This window comes from Bos taurus, chromosome 21 (assembly GCF_002263795.3).
Source record: "Bos taurus isolate L1 Dominette 01449 registration number 42190680 breed Hereford chromosome 21, ARS-UCD2.0, whole genome shotgun sequence".
NCBI lineage: Eukaryota > Metazoa > Chordata > Mammalia > Artiodactyla > Bovidae > Bos > Bos taurus.
Window position 1 is genome coordinate 20,648,041 of NC_037348.1, and position 22,487 is coordinate 20,670,527.

Consider the following 22,487-nt stretch of genomic DNA (forward strand, 5'->3'; position numbering starts at 1 on the left):
CCTTCTTGCTCAGGTTCTTCATGGTACCTGCCAATCTCTAAACTTACTTGTGTAGCTGTTTATTATCTGTCTGCTAGAATGTTGGAATCCTTCAGAGTCCAATAAATAGTCACAGAAAGAATGAATAAATGAATAAGTTGGCCGTTCACAGTGTGTTTATGGTCTTGTAGCCGATCTTTCAAATATTTACTTCTCTACCAAACCCAGTTAAATATTTTTTTCCCTTGTATCTAATGCTCTGACTTCTTCTACTGTTGAAGCACAAAATTTAATTTAACCAGTCTGCTCTTTAGGACGGAGGTAGAAAGTTGAAAAAGACAAAACTTTTATTCTTTTTTTCCAACTTGTCTCTGTATTTCTGTCACCCCTGTGGCCAGAAAGAATTGATGAAGGTAGTTGTGGAAAGCAGTATTTGCATCCAAGAAATGCTCTAAGGAAAGCAGCCCTTTTTTCCCCCCTTTTTTGATTTTTTTCTGACAACAAAAGGAATACTCACTTTAAAAAATGTAGATAACATAGAAACTTTTTTTAAAAAGAGAAAATAATCATCAATAATCGTACACCCTGCATACCGTTGTTAACATTTTGTTCCATTTGTACCATTACAGTAAAATAGAACTGAAAATTTTCAGTTACTACACATTATAAGTATATTCCCATATCATTAAAAGTCTAAAATGTCTTTAATAACAAAAGTTTAATGATTGCTTAATAGTCTACCATGTGGTCATGACATAATTTAATCAATCTATTTTTGAACATTTAGCTTGCTTATAATTTTGTTATTCTTAAGTAATCCTTTGATAAGCATACTTATTCATAAAATTTAAGGCAGGATTCCAAAAATTGGAATTTCAAGATTTATTAAAAATTTTAATGTTCTTTATACATTATTGCATAAGAATTTAAAAATTATTTGTCTCAACTTTTAGAAGGAAAATTTATGATTGAATTTAATGACCTAAATACCACTTTTCTTTTAAAGAAAAATGCATATTCATATTTTCAAGTAGGTAGTTCATACTCATGGTAGAAAATTCAAAAGTTACTAAAGGACATACAGTAAAAGTGTAAATTTCTCTCCCACCCTTACTCCCCAGTGGTACCAACTGTTAGGACTCATGTGTATGGTTCCAGAGCTAGTGGATGCATTTATAAATATAGATGTCCTCCCCCGCCCCCAAATGATAGCATAGCATAGCCTTTTTTTGCATCTTGCTCTTTTCCACTTAATACTTATTGGAGAGCTTGCCTTTAGCCGTGTATAAAAAAATGTCTCATTATTTTTAAGGACTACATAATATTTCTTCATTTGGATATGCAAAAACTTATTTAACCAGACCCCTGTTTCTGGACATATATATTATATTCAGATTTTTGCCATTACTGCAGATGTATTGCTTTGTGTATGTACCATATATTTTTAGAATTCATATCTGAAAATAAAATTGTTGGATCAAAGAAGTCTGTGCAAACATAGTTTTTTATTTTTCTGTTCATTGATTCATTCATACAGAATTTCATATAGAAATTAAGAGTGATGCTCAGAAATTTGTATGGTGGTTTGACAGAGGAATTTTATATCTGTTGAATCTAGTACTAAAAAATTGAGATTGTATTTCTTCATTTTATTTTTCTAGTAATTAATTTTTATTGTATTTTATTTTTCAAAAGCATCTGCCCTTATGGATTGGAACTTTTTAAAAACTGACCCCTCACCATAAATAATTTGAGAAGCACTGACGTAGACAGTTCCAGCTAGAAGGGAAAGTTACTCTGGCTGAAAGTAGAGTGAAAAGATGAATGTTAAATTCTGTCCTACTGTTTTCTAAGCCAGTGAAGTGTAATTGTGTCCATTTACCACGTCAGTATTTATTGGCTATCTCAGAATCTCCTTCTCCACCCTACAGATGACATTACCATGGTCATCTGCCCCGGAATTGCCAATCACAGCGAGAAGCAGTACATCCGCACCTTTGTCGACTATGCCCAGAAAAATGGCTATCGGTGCGCTGTGCTGAACCACCTGGGCGCCTTACCCAACATTGAACTGACCTCGCCACGCATGTTCACCTACGGTAAGCTGGGGCCACGGCCAAGCGGAGTGCCCCTCGACCTTTTTTTTTTTTTTCAGTTCCCACTGCAAGTGTGCTGCTCCATCTGCGTCTGCCTTACTTTTCTGAGTTTAGAGTTTGTGCCCATGTGCAAGAGCTGGTGAGGCACACAATTGTAACAGCAGGGCATTTAAGAAGCTATGCCTCCCAACAGCAGCTCAGTGGGGCCCTGGAACCACCAGGTGCTGGAACCACCTTCCTCTCATCCCATCTCAGGGGCAGGAGCTAAAACTCACAGGGGACGGTCTTGCACAGCGCCCCCTGCTGGTAAGTTAGTGCCCTTCACTCATTCCTCCAGACTCCTGTGACTGGCGGGCAAGCATTGTGATGAGGCCGGTGGATGCCCGTGGGAAGGGAATCTGGTACCTTAACAACCTAGTGGCTTTCAGGCTGCTTGAGGACAGGAATTAAATCTCATATTTAAATACATGCTTCTTGCCTTTAACTGAAGTCCTATGTTAGGTAAGGCTCTGTGTTCTGGACTGCTCATTCTTGAATCTTACTTAACTCTCCCTTCAGATTAACTGTGAACACTCATAAATAATAAACACTTAAAATACGTGTCTTTATATATGTACCATCCTATGGGGTGTTCATAAGTAAATCAATTATAATGTGTTTTCATGGGAAACAAATGAAAATTATATCTATAATCTCACCATAACTAACTCTATTTCTTCATCCTCCCATTCTTCGATCTATGTGTACAGTTTTTGAGTGCAGTCATAGGGTGTATATCTATGGTGACTTAATTTAAACAATTTTATATTCACTAACATAAAGATGCATAGTCATTTAATCTTTTTAAAGAGCCACCTTGCTGTGATTACCCTGTTATAGTTTATTTAACCATTCCTCTTTGTAATCATTTAGGTTGTTTAAAGTTTTTCAGCGTTTTAAATAACGAAGCTATGAATATTTTTACATAGAATCTTTTTCTTCTCTTTAATGACTTCTTGGGAGTAAATTTCCAGGAGTAGAATTTTGGAGTCAGCATTTCTTATGCATGTTTATACATATTGTCAGATTGTCCTCCAGCAAGGTGGTTCTGGTTTATTCTGCCCTTGGTGGCATGTAAGGGCAGGTAGGGAAGCGTGAGCGGGTTTGCCTGCTCTGTGCCTGGCTGGGGGCTCCCCATCTGCCCCTCCTCGGTATGCACTCCCACCTAAAGACACTCACTTTACAGACTCTCTTCTGTACAGCAGGTTGTTTAGTGGCTTGAAGATATAGGTGAAACCCCAGATTTATACATAAGACAGGAACATGGGACCCTGATGCTGGGAAAGATTGAGGGCAGGAGCAGAAGAGGGGGTGACAGAGGATGAGAGGGCTGCATCACTGACTCAAGGAACGTGAGCAAACTCCGGGAGATAGTGAAGGACAGGGAAGCCTGGCGTGCGGTAGTTCATGGGGTCACAGCGTTGGACACGACTTTGCGACTGAACAACAGGCACGTGGGCAATAGTGAGTAAGCAGGAGACAGGTATGGGGCCAAAAGACAGAAACAGAATCTAATAAAAATGAAAACAGTGGGGAATGATGATAGGTCTGGGACTTCCCTAGTGGTCCAGCGGTTAATACTTCACCCTCCAATGCAGGGGGTGCAGTTTCAGTCCCTGGTCACGGAACCAAGATCCTACATGCCTTGCAGCCAAAAAGCCAAAACATAAAACAGAAACAATATTATAACAAATTCAATAAAGACTTTAAAACTGGACCACATAAAAAAAAAATCTTAAAAAAAAATAAGGTCCTGTACTTGGATATACAAATTCATCTTCACAAGTAGAGAATGGGGAGGTGTGGCTTGCTTGGCCACAGGATCTGGGATGGGAGCATGAAGTGCTAAAAGCATAAAGTGCCAAGAATTCAAGAAATACTAGCGAAAACACTGATCACGTGCCCGACACAGGGAAACATCCATTTCCCATGGACAGAATCCCTCCCACCTCAGCAGTAGCCCTCGAGGAGGTTAGTAAAACTGTGATGGAAAGACTGAAGCACAGAGAGGCTAGGTAATTCAGGCAGAGAGATAGAGCCAGTAAGTAAGACAGGCAAGATGAGAGCCTGGATCTGGCCGCCCCAGCCTCCAGAATCCTCGAAGAGCTGGGTGTGTGTGGTCCAGGCCCCTGCCCCACAGCGTGCTGAGCCATAGGGACAGGGGATTGGATTAGGGGGCATTCACACCCATATCCGGAAGTCTAGTGGCTAAAGGAGAAGAGAAGAGTTGCTCACTGTGGATGTGGTCACAGAGCAGCCACCCCGGCCCTGCCACTGGCTGGCTGTGTGTCCTTGAGTTTGCTTAAACTCAGTTCCAGGTTCTTCATTGGCAAAGTGAAGACTACAATTTTACAATTAAATGTGGGTTACTAAGGACTTAGCCGGCAATTGAGTGCCTAACGTATAGTAACAGCTTATTAAATGTTCGACTTACTCAGATACTTGAAGATCCATTAATGCTAGTGAGAGATTAGCAGTGTTCTGTGTGGCCAAGATAAATAAGTTCTCCAGGGGCAGATGGGAGTATCAGTAATAATTACAGTACAGTATGATGAGTGAACCAGTAGAGAGGTCTGGTGGGCACACCACCGCAGTGCAGGGAAACCAGCCTCTTTCTCTGTAGTCAAGGAGTCATTCGTGGAAGGAAGTGTTCTCCCAGAAAAAGCATTTGAAGTGGCTCCTCAAGGTGAGGATGGGGGATTTCCTTGGTGGGTCACTGGTTCAGACTCCATGCTTCCAATGCAGGGGGCCAAGGTTCAATCCCTGGTCAGGGAACTGGATCCCACGTTCCGTGACTAAAGACCTGGCACAGCCAAATAAATAAATTTTTTTAAAAAATGGTGAGGATGGTTGGAGCTCATAAATAGAGGGAAGAGCTGTAGGGGAAACAGTAGTACAGCTGCTTTTACGAGCATTTCACACCTAGGCTGGCCATCAGAAAGGAAGAGCCTGGGATTAGATAAGCCCATGTAGGGCCAACTCAGCCCCCACATTTTTCATAGACATTTAACTGTTTCCTCCTTTGTTGTTGTCACCGTTTGCTTCCTCAGAATTTTAGAAGTAAATTCCTATAGTGTATTATATTTTAGTAGTATTTCAGAAAGACAGGTGACCTAGAAGATATGGATGATTTTTCTAGCTGTGCTGTTTATCAGTACATCTTTGTTTATCTTGTTTATCAGTACATCTTTGTTTATCTTGTTTATCAGTACATCTTTGGCCTATTCAGATGCATTGGTTTAACCATCAGTTAATAAGGTCAAACAAATGTGACCTTAGGTCAAAAATCCCGAACTCCAGTGCTTTGTTGAAATCCAAACAAAAACATCTCTGGTAGCCTTGAGAAAGTATTAGTGCTTCCATAAGCACTGTTCATTCCAGGAGATGGTGGAGGACAGGAGGCCTGGTGTGCTACACTCCATGGGGTGGCAAAGTATCAGACACAACTTAGCGACTGAATGACAAAGTGCTATTGATGTGACTTTAGCTTTTCTCTGGTGGCTCAGATGGTAAAGAATCTGCCTGCGGTGGAGGAGATCCAGGTTTGATCCCTGGGTCGGGAAGATCCCTTAGAGAGGGGAATGGCAAAACCCTTCTCCAGTATTCTTGCCTAAAGAATTCCATGAACAGAGCCTGGCGGACTACAGTCCATGCGGTCACATAGAGCTGGACACGAATAAGCAGGGAGTCTTAACCACTGGACCACCAGGAAAATCCCTCTACACCTAATATTATTCATTTTTAATTACTGTTGCTCTGTGATATCACTTAATTTCTGATAAGATTCACCCTGACTCATCACTTCTTCAGTGTGTACTTTAGACTTTCCTGCTTGTTTATTTTTTTCCATTGAACTTTAGAATTATTTTGTCAAGTTCTGTGTTGAATTTCTGTACCAGTCAAGATGAACTAGATTATGCTGTGGAAACAATCCCCAAATCTCAGTGGTTTAAAAACAAAGATTTATTTCTTCCTCAGACAACAAATCCATCCTGGGTTGGCTGAGGGGTTCTGTGTCCCATCCCCATCCTCACTCAATGACCCAGGTTCACCAAGCAGCTTCCAGCTAGAGTGGTACCCATAGAAGTCACAACTGATTGGCCAAAGAATATCACATGGTCATGCCTAACTTCACTTGGGTTGGGGAGGTGCATTGCTCCCAGAGAGGGAAAGTAGATTTTGGTGAATTCTAGAAGGAAATGGCAACCCACTCCAGTGTTCTTGCCTGGAGAATCCCATGGACGGAGAAGCCTGGTAGGCTGCAGTCCATGGGGTCACACAGAGTCGGACACGACTGAAACAACTTAGCAGCAGCAGCAGCAGCACTGTATTACAATTTTTTTTTAAAGGCTTTTTGATATGGACCACTTTTTTAAGTCTTTCTTGAATTTGTTACAATATCGCTTCTGTTTTCTGTTTTGTTTTTTTGGCCATGAGGCTCATGGGTTCCCAGCTCCCCAACCAGGGATCAAACCCACACCCTCTGCACTGGAAGCGTGGAGTCTTAACCACTGGACCACCAGGGAAGCCCCTGTATCACAGTTTTGGAATAGGAATTTTATTGTATAAATTAACTTGGAGAAGTTTGTTGTCATAGTACTTTCTCATCCAGGCATATGGGACTTCCCTTGAAGTCTTTCTTTATTTTTCCCATAAAGAACTTCTGGCTCTTAGTGTATGTAGGTCCATGGTTATCAAGATTAGAATTCCCCTGGGGACCTTCTAAAAGATACCAGCGCCAGGGGCCAGGCCCTAAGAATGCCCGGCGCCCCCAGGGTGGAGAGCCATAGACGTAGCTCTTTCACAGTTTGTTTCCTCTTCAGCTTTTCCTTTCAACTTTTCATTATACGATTGTTCAAACTATAGAAAAGCAGAGAGCATAGTAAAATGAACTCAGGATAAACCCATCACTCAGTCTCAACAATTTGTCAGCTTTGGGCCGATCTTATTCCATCTATAAACCATCCCTTCCTGTGTCCCCCTTCACTGATTATTTTGGAGCAAATCCCAGGCAGCCTATCGTGTCATCTGTGACTGTTTCAGGGTGTGATGCTAAGGTACACGTACTCTTTGTTTTAGTCTGCTAGGGCTACCAAAACAAAATACCACAGTCTGGTGGCTTAAACCACAGAAATGTATTTCCTCGTAGTTCTGAAGGCTAGAAGTCCAAGTTCAAGATGCTGGCAGGTTTGCCAAGGCTTCTCTCCTTGGTTTAGAGATGGTTCTCTCTCTGTCCACATCTCTGTCTGTATCCTAATCTCTTCTTATCAGGATACCAGTCAGATTGAATTGGGCTCCCCAAGTGGCGCTAGGGGTAAAGAATCCACCTGCCAGTGCAGGAGATGCAAGAGACTCTGGTTTGATCCCTGCATCAGGAAGATCCGCTGGAGGAGGAAATAGCAACCCACCCCAGTATTCTTGCCTGGAAAATTCTATGGACAGAGGAGCCTGGCGGGCTACAGTCCATGGGGTCACAAAGAGCTGGACACGACTGAGCAACTGAACCACTGCTACCACCGTGTTGGGTTGGGGCTCACCCAAAAGACCCCATTTTTACTTGACTACCTCTCTCCAGAAGCTCTGTCTCCAAACAGACATTCTGAGGTCCTGGGGCCTAGGACTTCTATATAGGAATTTGAGGGGAACACAACTCAGTCCCTACCATAAACATAAACCATCATCACACCTGAAATGTAGTCCTTCACAGCCGTTCAGTTTCCCCAGCTGACTTCTTTGTTTTTGTTTTTCCTTTTTAATTATAATTTGCTCAATTCAGGATCAGAATCGGGTCCCATATAGTGCAGCTGGCTGAAAGCTTCCTTAAACCTCTTTGAAATCTCCTTCCCTCCACTGGTATTTGGCTTCCACTCACGTCAGCCTCCTCCATGTGGGGTGACTGGATGTGACGTGAAGGAGGCGCCTGATCTGAGACGTGCCACAGCCCACCCAGAACATACGTGGGCACCAGGCACTGGCCCGAGGGCCCCACTGACCTCAGGCTGCCCACGTCCTGTGTGGAAGGCCCTTCCCTAGCCCTCACCGGGTTGCTCCTTGTCATTCAGGCCTCCACCAAGATGGCACCTTCCTGGAGAGCCCTTCCGAGACTGCCCTCGACCCCATTCTCATCTAATCCCCCTCTTTACGTCCGCCAAGGCACTTGTGATTTGGTGAGACCGTGTACTTGTCTACTGTTTGTTTCCTGTCTCTCCTCCCCAGTCCCCCTCCACAAGCACCAGAGGTCTTTGTTCTCCTGCTGTGGCTCCCCGGAGTCTCTGCTTGGCCCCTAGAAAGTGCTCACTAGGTCCGTATTGCCTGAGTGAGGGCTGAGGGGAGGAATGTGAAATGATGGTTTTTCTGGACGGAAGGTGGCGTGCAGACGGGCACGTCTCAAACAGGTGTGTCTTGTGGTTGTGTGACCTGCCCTTGTGCAAACCGTGTCACTCTGGAGCAGATAGCAGGCCTTCCTGTCACGGAGATCCCCTTCTGGCCTTTCGAAATTGAGTTCAACCAGAGGCAAACTAAAGAGGGCATTAACAAGAAGCCCTTCTTCTTTGTTTCCTGTGTCCCACCCACCTCAGATCTCTCTGAGAAAACTGCAAAAAGCCTTTTCCTGCTTACCTACCAGCTTTGTTCTAAACCACATAAGCACTAGTCCCTTGTTATTGGGCATCCTTGCTGATGTGATTAGAAACTGTTGGCCCTAGATCTCTCTTGAACAGAATTTCCTAAATGGATATCCGTATGTTCTTGTGACTTAGAATCACAGGAATCCTTCCTGCTGCCTTTGAAACATAAATTCATTAAAGGAAAATCCCGCATGAAGCAGTTACCATTTATCTCGCATTGACAGTGCCAGGCACGCGCTGAGCATCCACGGGTGTTACTTCCCTTCATCCTCCTGATGCCTCGGAGGTTGGCATTAGTTTCCCCACTTGCCAGGCTAAAGGAAGTAAAGTACCTTGCCTGGGGTCACACAAGCAGAACGTGGCAGGACCCGCCTTCAAACTGTGTGGTTCTTAACCCCAGCTCAGTGCCGCCTCTGTCACAGTGTTCATTTCCTATTTGAGATACTGCTTATTAGATACAGTAAGGGGCTTCCCAGGTGGCTCAGACGGTAAAGAATCTGCCTGCAATTCAGGAGACAAGGAACTCTACTCAGTAGTCTGTAATGACCTATATGGGAACAGAATCTAAAAAGGAGTGGATATATGTGTATATGTATAACTCATTCACCTTGCTGTATAGCAGAAACTAACACAACATGGTAAATCAGTAATACTCCAATAAAAATTAAAAAAAAAAAGTTGAGTAACTTGCTCCAGATCACAAAACTGATGAATGGGCGACCCAAGTTTCCCACTCAAGCAGTCTAGTCCTGGAGTCCATGCCTTTTTTTTTTTTTTTTTTAAGCTTTATGCTTCATTATGTATTTGGGTTTTGTTTTTTTTTTAATATTTTTTGTTTGTTTGTTACAACATTGCTTCTGTTTTATGTTTTGATTTTTTCGCCACAAGGCACGTGGGATCTTAGCTCCTCAACCAGGAAACTGCACCCCCTGCACTGAACATTGAAAGACAAAGTCTTAACTACAGGATGGCCAGGGAAGTCCCTTGGAGTTCATGATTTTGAACAACAAGCTAAACAGCCTTTTTAAAAAAAAAATTTTTTTTTTTGTTCATTTATTTCATTTTTGGCTGCATCAGGTCTTAGTTGTAGCATGTGGGCTCTTCCTTGCAGCCTACGGGCTTCTCTCTAGTTGTGGCGCTCAGATTCCTGAGCGAGAGGGCTCAGTTGCTCCATGGCGTGTGGGATCTAAGTTCCCCGACCAGGGATCGAACCTGCGTTCCCTGCATTGGAAGGCGGATTCTTAATCACTGGACCACTGGACCATCAGGGAAGTCCCCACACAGCCTTTCTGTGTAAGGAACTACATCCTGTCGATACTTCTAAGGAGGAAGGAAATAGTTCCCAGTCGGATATATATCAGATATAAAGCAAAAGAACAGCGACAGCTTCTCAGAGTCACAGAAATAGGCCCGGTGGGTTTGGGCTCCATTTTTTTTTTTTTTAATCTCACATCCTACAGACATTCATGAGGCCAGACCCCAAGACGAGAATACAGGTGGTAGCCAAAGCCCCCTGCTTTCCTGAAGCACCCCGTCTAGTGAGGAACAGCTCAGCGTCGGGGGAAGAGGTCGGGAGACAGTCCCAGTCAGGCTGCACTTGTTGGCTGGGCTTTTCCAAAAAGAACATTTACCAAACCGCATCTTTTTTCAAGACAGGAGCCAGATTTCCGTGTTTAATTTTCATAGTATGTTCATCTCCTGCACCTAGTGGATCACTCAGAGAGAGATGCTCAGGAGAGGCCTGCGGAAGAAGGCAGTGTTTCAGAGTCCAGCAGATGGGAGTCTGCATTCCCCAGCTGGGGAGGTCAGCAGTAATGTGAAGGCACACAGCGTGGGGTCCAGCAAATACCACTGCATGGCCATGTTACTGCCTTTTTCCATCTTCACTCTATGTGTGTTCTGTGAGCCCACGTAGACGAGCAAAGGTGGAAGTTCACTGGAATCGTTAAAAGGCCTCACTTCTAGGTCAGCTGACTGCCTGTGAACAAGGGCCAATTTGTGAAGCTGTGCTTACGGAGCATAAATTTCTGTTTTGAATTTGGTCTGAATTCTGACTCTTTACATGTGGGGATGGCAAGACCCCGGTGGTTATTTTGAAGGATGCAGTGCTTGCTCTCCAGTGGCGTGCACTTCAGAATTGGCTCCTTGCCAGATCTGGTGGGCCAGGGCTGAGGATGGGGCGGAGTGGGGGTGGTGGTGCATGTGGGGGTCACACACCTCCATGTTACTGGCTTGTTTTATATTTTATAGTACATGCAGTGCGCACTTGGTAAGCCGCTTCAGTCATTTCCAGCTCTTTGTGACCCTATGGACTATAGCCTGCCAGGCTCCTCTGTCCATGGGATTCTTAGGCAAGAATACTGGAGTGGGTTGCCATTTCCTTTCCCAGGGGATCTTCCCGCCTCAGGGATTGAGCCCGAGTCTCCTGTGTCTCCTGCATTGGCAGGTGGGTTCTTTATTGCTAACTCCACCTGGGAAGCCCCAATTGTAGTATATGTTTATTTAGCTATATTTTAACTTTCTAACGGAGAAGGCAATGGCACCCCACTCCAGCACTCTTGCCTGGAAAATCCCATGGACGGAGGAGCCTGGTAGGCTGCAGTACATGGGGTCGCTAGGAGTCGGACATGACTGAGCGACTTCACTTTCACTTTTCACTTTCATGCACTGGAGAAGGAAATGGCACCCCACTCCAGTATTCTTGCCTGGAGAATCCCAGGGATGGGGGAGCCTACTGGGCTGCCGTCTGTGGGGTCGCACAGAGTCGGACACGGCTGAAGTGACTTAGCATAACTTTCTAAAATTTATTTTCATTCTTTAAAAATAATTCACCATCCCTTGCCTCAGAATAGTTCATAGATTTTTTTTTAACCAGCAGAATTTCCCTTTAGAAGAATTAAATTCAATGACATTATCTGATCTGACCAAAGACAAAATGTGAGGCCATTAGGATGAGTAGTAGAATCCACAGGGGTAAAATTTATCCATCTTTTTAATTTCTTATTTAAATAGGATTCTTTCCTGGATCAGACTGGGTCCACAACCCTGTCATCTGAATAAGATCAATGAATAACACGTGAAAATCAAGGAACACCTAGAAGTCGTGAATATTTTTTGAAGTGTATTTATCATACAGAGCCTAGTCTTTAATTGGAACACAGCAGTCGTGGACATGTGGGCTTGCTCTTTATTGACTCAACTAATTTTCTAACCTGGACAGTGTTTGGAATATAAGTAATTTTGTCAGCGACACTGCAAGGGACCAGTAAATTCAGAAAGTATTCTGCTCCATCTTTCTGTCTTGGGCAGAAGGCCGTATCCCAACAGTCCAGTGTTCATATTCAGAGCAGAGTACAGCTGGGTCAAGTCTACCAGCCAAGGAAACTGAAAACCAAAATAATCCAGTTGTGGTTATTCTGACCTCCATTTCTAAGACTGACCCTCGAAATGTTATGACCAGAAACAGCCAAGCAACAAAGGATCCATGAGTTTGATCTTGATTAGAGAAAAAAAAATTGGGATTTTTTTTTTAAAACAGCCTTTTCTATATCATATGAAAAGAATCAAAATAATAACCTGGCATTAGCCCCTATAAGTGACCAAATCTTTTAGAATCATGAACCTCCTAAGAACTTATGACCGAACACCAACCTAGGATATTTTGGCGTTGAAAATGGTCTCAAACTATTTACATTGCCTTTTCCTGTGAGTTTTAACAGTGAAGTGGGCTCTTCCCTTATTTCTAAACACTTGGCTTTCTTGCATTAGCATCAAGGTGAGCAGAGGTGCCTAAAATCACAGCATCTTTTTTATTGCTTGGAGGGGGAGCTCATTAATGTCCATTTGGGTTTAATACTGGAATTGTTTGTGTATTTAAAACTATCTTTTGTAATCTCAATGTAAGATCAAAAAGCTGTGCCTTACTTAGAGTACAGTATTTCCATCTTAGAAGGGAGGGAGGCCCTGTACCTAGGGTGACTGTATAATTTAGCATCCCAACCAGGTCACTTTTGAGAGTGAAAGAGAACTTTCCTCATCACTGCATCAGAATAACAGACAAACTCTGAGGTCTCTCTCAGGCAAACCCTGCTATACGGCAAGCTGTAGAGATCACCCATGATCCAATACATCTTGCCACAAAGACTTGCAGATCTGTGATTTCCTGTTACACTTTAAAATTTTTATTGATTTGTCTATTCATTTTTGACTGTGCTAGGTCTTTGTTAGTGCACTCAGTCTTTCTCTAGTTGCAGTGAGCAGGGGCTACTCTTCACTGTGGTACAGGGGCTTAGTTGTCCTGGGGCATGTGGGATTTTCCAGAACCAGGGATTGAACCCATGTTCCCTGCATTGGCAGGCGAACTCTTAACCACTGGACCACCAGAGAAGCCTGCAGATAGTTTTAAAAAACTTCTACTTTTCCATAAGTTTCTCCTACCTACCATTTTAATTGCTGCAGACTGTTCTCAATCGTATTCATGATTCCAGATGATAACCAGAGCTGTTTTGCCTGTGCAACAATTGTGTATAATAATTGCAGGAGGATGCCATGGGGTGGGAGGGGGGTGAAGAGAGACGGAGGATGAGGAAGTGAAGGCAGTGAATTTGCAGAAAGTCAAGCATCTCAGTAAAACATCTGACAAGACCATCTGCTGAGAGGACTCGAGCATCAAGAGAGTTCCCAGGGAGGGGCCAGAGTTTGGGATGTGTTCGGGGGCATCCCATTTGCACTTTCAGGATGAGATCTAAATATTTAACCTTCAGCTGGAAGAGGGCCGTATTCAGCACCCTGCACCCAAGGAAACAAAGCCAAGAGTACTCATGCGTGAAAATCTTTGTTTCAGAGATAAAGACAAGGCCAATTAACATGGTGGGCCAAAAGGGCTCTCGCTTTACTTCTACAGCTGTTTTCTTCCCCGGGTGACTCAGCTTGGCAGTAGCTTGCCCACAGCTCGAAGAAATGACTCACACACCTTCACTAGGAAAATGCTGGGGACTGCGAGGCTCCTAGCTGCCTGCCAGCCGAGCCATGTTGTTGGCTAACCAGATCATACTCGGGGTTAAATTTAGGGGGAAGGCTATTTAGGTTCTTTCCCCCAATCCCCTGTACAGTCACACTGGGTGTTACTGTGTGGTCTCATTCCAAATGATTCAGACTTCCTCCCTGCCCAGTTCATTGTGGCACACCCACTATGTGCCTAGCACGGAGCTCACAGATGACTCAGCGTCTCCATCCACAAAGAACACCAAGTCTCTGGTTCTTGTATTCCAGCCCACTGAGTCATGTCGGTGCCATTTTGGGGGCATGTGGCTTTGAAATAGTAGCATTCAGACTGTCTTAGCCTTGTCTCTGGTTAGGGGTGGGAGGTATAAGAAAAGGGTCTCCCCTGTCCTCCACAGTTGGCCTTTCAAAGATGGGCCTGTGGTACTCAGTCTCTTTAAGGCCAGGGTGGGAGTGGTAGTGGTAGTCGCTCAGTTGTGTCTGACTCTGTGACCCCACAGACTGTAGCCTGCCAGGATCCTCTGTCCATGGGATTCTCCAGGCAAAAATTCTGAAGTGGGTGGCCATGCCCTCCTCCAGGGGATCTTCCTAACCCAGAGATCAAACCTGGGTTTCCTGCATTGCAGGCAGATTCTTTACAATTGAGCTACAGGGAAGTCCTAAGGCCAGAGTACTGTCTCATATTTCATTGTGTCTTAAAATTGCGGCAAGATTAGAGACCTCAATCTTGTTTCTGGTGCTAATCCCTTAAGGATTAAATATGTAGAACCGCATTAAATTAATTCCTAGTATTAAAAAACAGATTGCGTAGCTCTTAATATCAGGTTAGCCGAAAAGTTCGATCAAGTTTTTCTATAAGCTGTTACGGAAAAACCCAAACGAACTTTCCGGCCAGCCCAGTAAACGCACCCAGGAGGGGGTTCCCAGACACTGAGGAACTGAGGGTGTTTGGTAACTGACATCGGGTGGAGATCTTGGGAGGACCCAGCATCTACCCAAACGCTGATCCTGGAGGCAGGCAGACACCATGTCTTCGCCTTTCCCTTGCCTGGGAGAGACAGCAGCCCCACACAAGCACCCAGCAGCTTGTCCAGGGTTACACAGGCCTGGCCTTTTATCCACATCAGAAGTGCTTGGATTGAATTAACTTGCAGCTCCTAAAGCACCCACACAATTAGCTGTAACTGCTCCTCAGAATCCGCCTGCTGATGCAGGAGACTTAGGTTTGATCCCTGGGCCAGGAAGATCCCCTGGAGAAGGAAATGGCAACCCACTCCAGTATTCTTGCCTGGGAAATGCCATGGACAGAGAAGCCTGCCAGGCTACAATCTATAGGGTCATAAAACAGTCGGACACAACTGAGCGACTAAACAACAGTATTTCATTTAGCATAATGTCCTCAAGGTTTGTCTTTGTCACAACATGTGTCATGATTTCCTTACTTTTTAAGACTGAATAATATTCCACCAAATACATGTCAACATCTGGTTTATTCATTCATCTGTTGATGGACACTTTTGTTGCTTCCACCTTTTGGCTGTTGTGAATAAAGCTGTCATGAACATGGGTGTCCTTAAATGATATTTTAAAAAGAAAAAAGAACTAACACAATACCCTGTCTAAGCCCTTTACCTATATCATCTTACTTAGTCCTGACTTCACCAGCTTCTCAAGGGGCCACCAGCTGATATCATCCCTCCCGGGCACACTGGGCCCAAGTGCCCTCTCCATTCAGAAGTCTCCTCTGTGTTTCTGAATGGGTCTGCCTCCCTTGACACCTGTCTCTACGTCACCAAGAACATTTTACCTTAATCCCACAGAACATGTTGGCCATCCCTCTGGACTGAAGTTTGTCTTTCCTTCTCCCCGCTGGCAAGGCGATCCTGTAAACAACATCCACTTGGTACTTTTCTTAACACCATGAATCACTGTACACGTGGGTATAGCATCTTGTTTTGTAGCCTAAGATGCTGATCCCTAAGAGTATTGCTCTTGTTTTTGTTTTCCTCTGTGTGCGAACCGAGGCGCTCAGGCACACCTTGAATATATGTTTTGATTTCAGTGAGTATGGGAGGGGCTTCTCAGCTCCCGCCTCTGAAGGAGGAAGGCACATGCGTTTGGTAAATGGCCCCTTCCCTCATGGGCGCTACTTATGCTGTGTTTCCTCACACTGAGGGGCCTCTGGGAGCTTCTCTTGCTGGTCAGTTACTAAGTCATGTTCGACTCTTTGCGGCCCCATGAACTGCAGCACACCAGGCTTCCCTGTCCTTTACTATCTTCCTGGAGCTTGCTCAAACTCGTGTCCATTGAGTCTATGATGCCATCCAACCATCTCATCCTCTGTCGCCCCCTTCTCCTCTTGCTCTCCATCTTTCCCAGCATCAGGGTCTTTTCCAATGAGTCAGCTCTTTGCATCAGGTATGCAAAGTGTTAGAGCTTCAGCTTCAGCATCAGTCCTTCCAATGAATATTCAGGGCTGATTTCCTCTAGGATTGACTGGTTTGATCTCCTTGTTGTCCAAGGGACTCTCAAGAGTCTCCTCCAGCACCACAGTTCAGAAACATCAATTTTTGGCACTCAGCCTTCTCTGCAGGTAGCCAAAGAGAAGTCTGGCTTCTCTCTCTACACACACACCGAAATACCTGCCATCCCTCAGCATCCTCAGGGAACTGGTTCCGGGACCCTCTTGGACACCAAAATCCACGGATGCTCAAGCTCCTTATATAAAATGGCATAGTATTTCCATAAAACCTAGGCACATCCTCCTGTGTACTTTAAAATAGTGGTTCCCAACCTTTTTGTCACCAGGGACCGGTTTCGTGGAAGACAGTTTTTCCATGGACCAAGGTGGGGGATGGTTTGGGGATGATTCAAGCGCTTTACATTTATTATGCACTTTATTTCTGTTATTATTATATCAGCTCCACCTCAGATCATCAGGCATTCGGTCCCAGAGGTTGGGGACCCCTGCTTTAAAACATTTCTAGGTTACTTATAATACCTGATAATACCACGTAAATGCTATGTAAATAGTTGCTTATGTACGGCCAGTTTAAGTTTTGATTTTTAGAACTCTGGAATTTTTTTCCCAAATATTTTCGATCTGTGTTTGGTTGAATCTGCAGGTGTAGAACCCACAAATACAGAGGATGGGCTGTATACTTACATTTCTGTCTGTCTCTCTCTCTTAATGCCTTGGCACCCACTTAAGTAACCCTCCCAGCTCACATTTTCTCCAAACTTTGTTGCATCTGAAATGACCAAGTTCTCTTACCTCTCTGTCCACAGGCTGCACCTGGGAATTTGGAGCCATGGTAAACTACATCAAGAAGACATATCCCCTGACCCAGCTGGTGGTCGTGGGCTTCAGCTTGGGCGGTAACATCGTGTGTAAATACTTGGGGGAGACCCAGGCCAACCAAGAAAAGGTTCTGTGCTGCGTCAGCGTGTGCCAGGGCTACAGCGCACTGAGGTGAGTGATCCTGGCCACGTGCTCCCACTTCCTGCTGCCACTGGTCCTCCAGTTAGCTTTCATTTATTGAGATGTCCCCAGCACACCAGACACTGGCCCGTGAAGACCTGGGGAAATGCTAGGGCAGACTAAGCAGAAGTGTCTGGGTCTTGATTTTACCTTGCTTTGCTTCCACATCATATACTGGAGTGGTCCTGTCAGACCCCTTCAACCTGGGATATGCAGCTGTATTTTGGGGGTCAGATCTGTAATGGAGTAAGCCAAAGCCCCGCCCCTTTAATAGCTGCTGTTTCCCTTTGGAGTCTCTGAGATTACTTAAATTCTTCATGCTCCAGGAGTTTTGTAGAACTGTGGGTTTATGAAAACACAGGAGACTTGGCAAAGCAGGGTCTGAGAGCTGGACCACCGTATGACCCCAACCCCTCCTACCTGCCAAAGAGTTGAGTCTCGGATGGCATCTGAAGGGATCTGTAGAAACTGTTTAATCTGTGCCCTCACCGTCAAATAGTCATCTCTCTCAGCATCCCAAGATCACACATAAGAGACGACCTTCTGGGTAGAGGTTTACCTCCCGGCTAGCCCCCCGACAACAGAAACCTGCAGGATGAGTCCTAGGGGGACACTTGTCTGCTCTGACCTCCCTGCCCAGATCAGTGTTGTCCTCGACCACTCCAGAGTCACCACGCACACACATTCACACATATACACACACACCCATACACACCCATACACATACACACTCACAAACATGCACGTTCATATATATACACCTATACACGTACACACATACACACACACACATACACCCATACACATACACACTCACACACACACACACCCCCATACACATACACACATACACATTCATGTACACACACCCATACACATACACACTCACAAACATGCACATTCATATATACATACCCATACACGTACACATATACGCACTCATACACACTCACACACAAACACACTCATATACACACACATCTCTTCAGATTCTTTAAATGCATTCATATTTTTTCCTGTACTCACTCCTTGTGATAATGTCTTTTTGTGTTATAAATGGTTAATGAAGAAATCTAAAATCACACACACAAAAAATAAAAAACAAACTCCCTGCCCTGATTGATCCAGTCTAATACCACAGTCCTTGTAGACAATCCTTACTTTCTGCCTCACCTGTATGTCTTGGTGTCGTTTAAACCTATTTTGTCATTTCTAATGGATAAGGGGCTATGTTATTTCTAAAAATATCTATTACTGGAATTTGAAATCAACAAATCCAAAGGGCAAATGCAGGCTCAGAATTCAGCCTCTGCCCAAGCCTTAAAGCTTGGCCAAAATGGGGAGTTTAAATGTACCCCAAAATAGACAGGAAATACTTCCCTGCTGGAGCCTTTCCTGAGTTCCAGGGCTGAAGCCTGGGTCCCAGTTGTTCTCACCTGCAGTACGGGGGTGACAATAATTGGAAACTACCCTGTGACGCCATGGTGAGGGTCAAATGAGTTCATGAGAATGAACTACTTGGAACAGTGCCAGGCACGTAGAAAGTTGTCAGTAACTACCAATTATCATCATTATGCATTGTCAAATGAGAAGTGGGCTACATCAGTGGATCGTAGCATCACAAAGACCAATCTAGAGAACTAGTGACTGCCACACTTAGTTAAGAATCACTTGGAGGATCATGATAAAAATAAATTCATTTTCTCGGGCCCCAGCCCCGGAGATCCTGATTTGTGAGTCTGGGGCATGGGGCCAGGAATCTGCTTTTGGACGCATTTCACAGGTGACTCCTGAGGTGTTAGCCGTGTTTAGCAGTCACTGGGCCCAGGGACCTCAAGGGTCTCTCCAGCTCTAGTGTTGCAGGCTAGGTTATTCTCCTCATTCTCCTGTTGGGAATCCTCCCCTTCAATTCCCCTCTACACTCTGGTTTGAATCAGAACACGTTCCTTTGTGTTGACTTGGCTAGAAATACTCAACTCCTGATTCTCAGCCATGATGTAACCAGAGTTACCCAAAGCCCCATCCTTGCCAGTACCTGGGATCTTAGAGCAAAGAGCAGAGGGCACGCCCCAGGATCCCGGGTAAATCAACTCTTGTCTGATTAGCGGTCCAGTTTTTTGGCCAGGCTTCTAGTGTCTGTAAAAATCAGAGTCCCTTCCTAAACCAAGCGCTGTCAAGTGACTAGAACACTGACTTCGTGTTCAGAGAGCACTGGGTTTGACAGGAACGAGAATGTAGGACAAGTTTGTTTTCCCTGTTTTTTAACGCGGAGAATCGTCAATTAACAGCCTTGTTTAATTTTGCTGCAACAGCGCCATCTGCTGTTGGCCAAGCCCATGACTTGCACAATTGAGGATCCCAGGTATGGGTTTAAGCTAGGAAGCTAACCAACATCTGTGAGGTGCTCTATGCACTTTGCAGACGTGGTCCACACCACTTCTCTTTGAGGCCTCAGAGATCTTTATATTCATAATCATTGTCACATCAGTTGTCTGCAAATAGAAGAGAAACAGGCAACTTTATCCTCTGGAGCAAAGAGATCCAGGCTAAGATCCTACACCCTACGCACAGGAAAACTGGAGGCAGATCAGAGACACGGTCGTCTTATGTGTGCTGGGGCCGCTCACGGCTCAGGTCCCCTCAACGTTTCAATGAGATCTACTCGCCAGGAGACAGTGCCTTACTTTCAACCAGTGTAACCTTTTTTTTCCTGCCGAGGCTTGAGGGCAGTGAGCCTTTTCCGCACTGGAATGATGGCAGCCATGCTTCCTTTACACGGAGGTGAAGCGGGGAGGGCCCATCTGCCGCTGCAGGGGCCACACAGGAGTTCATGCTTCTGGTAAATCCCTCCCCTAGTTGAGTCTCCAGAACCGCTGGTCAGTGATCCGTCCTCTCCCTCTGGCTTCTCATCCCGTAACGCACCTCCCCACTAGCCACAGCCAGTTCTAGGCTCAGAAGCCAGCCCCCGCTTGCTGTAGTTAGCAGAGTCTAGCTGCTGCTAAACTAGCTCACGCTTGATGAGGTGCTGAACCAGCAAAGGAGGGTGACAGATGTCCCCAGACTACACTGTATCCAGCAGACTTAACTCGTTCCCTCAGCACAAACAGCTGCCAACTAGCCCTGGAAATGTGTGTGTTCAGACTCAGCCTAAATCTCTAGTTTAATTAATCATTTAATGGTGTTAAGAAGACATGCTGCGTGCTCTGTCATTCAGTCATGTCCGACTCTTTGCGACTCCATGGACTGTAGCCCGCCAAGTTCCTCTGTCCATGGGATTTTCCAGGCAAGGATACTGGATTAGGTTGCCATTTCCTTCTCCAGGGGATATTCCTGACCCTGGGATCGAACCCACGTCTCTTATGTCTCCTGCATTGGCAGGCAGATTCTTTACCACTGAGCCACCTGGGAAACCCCTGATTAGAAATTGGGGCATCTTGAAAGAACTTTATTGGTTGAGATAGGTAGATATATGGATGGGTAAAGCACTTCTTACCTGAGCCATCTGCTTCCCAGGCTGACATTCTATTTATCCTCATGAGATGTATGCCCTGGAGCCTGCCCATCCCCCAGACCTCTTCAGCTGAGGCCAGAATTCAGACCCATTCTTAACATCACCGGTTGGCCAGCTCTCCACTCACTACATGCACCCCTGTCTGCCGAATTTCACCTGCTAGCAGAAGCAATGAAAACACCACCAAGGCTCCCAGGGCGACCTCTGTCAGGCCTGAGATGGAACATACCTCACCCATAGAACAGTCTTGGTGTGAACATTGCTTCTCTAATTCAACCTCCTAATTTGACAGATAAGGACACTGAGGCTTGGAGAGGTGAAGTGGCTTCCACAGAGTTTGGTGAACCACCCAGTGGGGTCAGATGGGCCATAGTTCCAAGTCTCTGTGCTAACTCATGCCCCCCGGGAGGCCTGGACATCTTGTTAGACCATCCCATCACCAGCCCCATTCCCTGGAGCCTGGTTCTGCCTCCTCCCTTCTCTCACTGCAGAAACATGGCATATAAATTGGAGCTTGGCTTCAGTGGGAGCTGCAGTTCCCAGTGAGGTTCTTGTTGGGCTGTGTGTACAGTGGTTCCAGACCACTGCTGATCTTTCCTCAACCCTAAGATATAGTTGATGAGTTTCATGGTTAATGGTTAAAACTGACTTTAATCTTCAGCTCTCCTCCTCAGGGTAGATAATTTTCAGGAGGTCACAATCCAGAAGATTTTCTATTTTCTGTCTTCTTCTCTTTCTCCTTCTTCATTATTATGGAAAATTTTAGATACATACAAAATAAAAGCAATGGGGTATTGGACCCCTGTATATCCACTACCAGCTTCAAACGTGCTTAACTTTTGGCTACTCTTATTTCCTCTGCACCTCATTCACACATCACTCCCCTATAAGATGGATTATTTTGAAGCAAATCCCAGACGTTATGTCATATCATTTGTAAATATTTCATTTGGTAGCACTAAAAAGACTCTAAGAACTTTTTATTTTTAATTAGAGTGTAATTGCTTTACAAGGTTGCCGGGGTCCAGCCCCAGCAGGATCCAGGGGTACCCTCAGGATGATGGCATAGGCGAAAGGATAGCAAAGCAAAGAGAACAAAGGCTTGACCTTCCTTGATTAACACAGAAAGCCAATAAAGCTCCTGTGTTCCAAGGAGTCATCCTGAAAGAAGAACAGAGAGAGAAAAGGAGGGAAAAGGAAAAAAATAACAACACAGGGAGACCAAGCTTCGGTGAGTGAGGCCCGTAACTTTATTTTCAAAAGGAACTTTTATAGCTTGACTTGTACATAGAAGGAAATGAAAGATGCAAAGTCATTCAGAGTCAGCCCAAACATTACATCTGTTTTGTCTTTATCAAAACCAGGATTTTTCTGCATACCTTTCCCATAAACAATGTTGTGTACATTATCTTCTGGCCTTGGAGGCCTGTGGACATTTTATGACCCTTTTTTGATAAAGGCTGCTCAACCAGAAAACTTATTTTCCCTTAAAGTGTTTCTTCTTTATTTCTCCCAGCCTCAGAAAGTACTAAACAGAGTTACATTCTCACGGAGCAAAGGTACAGTGGGTCACAACAAAGAAAGAACCAATTAGCTCAAAGGTCTGATGTGGCTAATTCCAAGGCTGCTACTTGTTTTTCTTACATTCCAACTATGTTAACTAATGCACTCCCAAGTGCACAATGGATAAGGGATATGGGCACTTGGCAGCAAGCATTGGCCCAATAATGAAGCCCTTTACCAGTACTATCTAT

At 44.7% G+C, this 22,487-nt stretch overlaps 1 protein-coding gene across 3 annotated transcripts in view; it reads left to right on the forward strand.

The window, feature by feature from the left end:
* Positions 1-22,487, forward strand: part of ABHD2 (abhydrolase domain containing 2, acylglycerol lipase) — a 113,988-nt gene that overhangs the window by 71,878 nt on the left and 19,623 nt on the right. For all 3 annotated transcript variants that reach the window (XM_059879000.1, XM_010816948.3, NM_001015549.1), the window contains 2 exon segments: positions 1,911-2,078; positions 17,030-17,213. In XM_059879000.1, coding sequence (XP_059734983.1) covers positions 1,911-2,078; positions 17,030-17,213 — 352 coding nt within the window.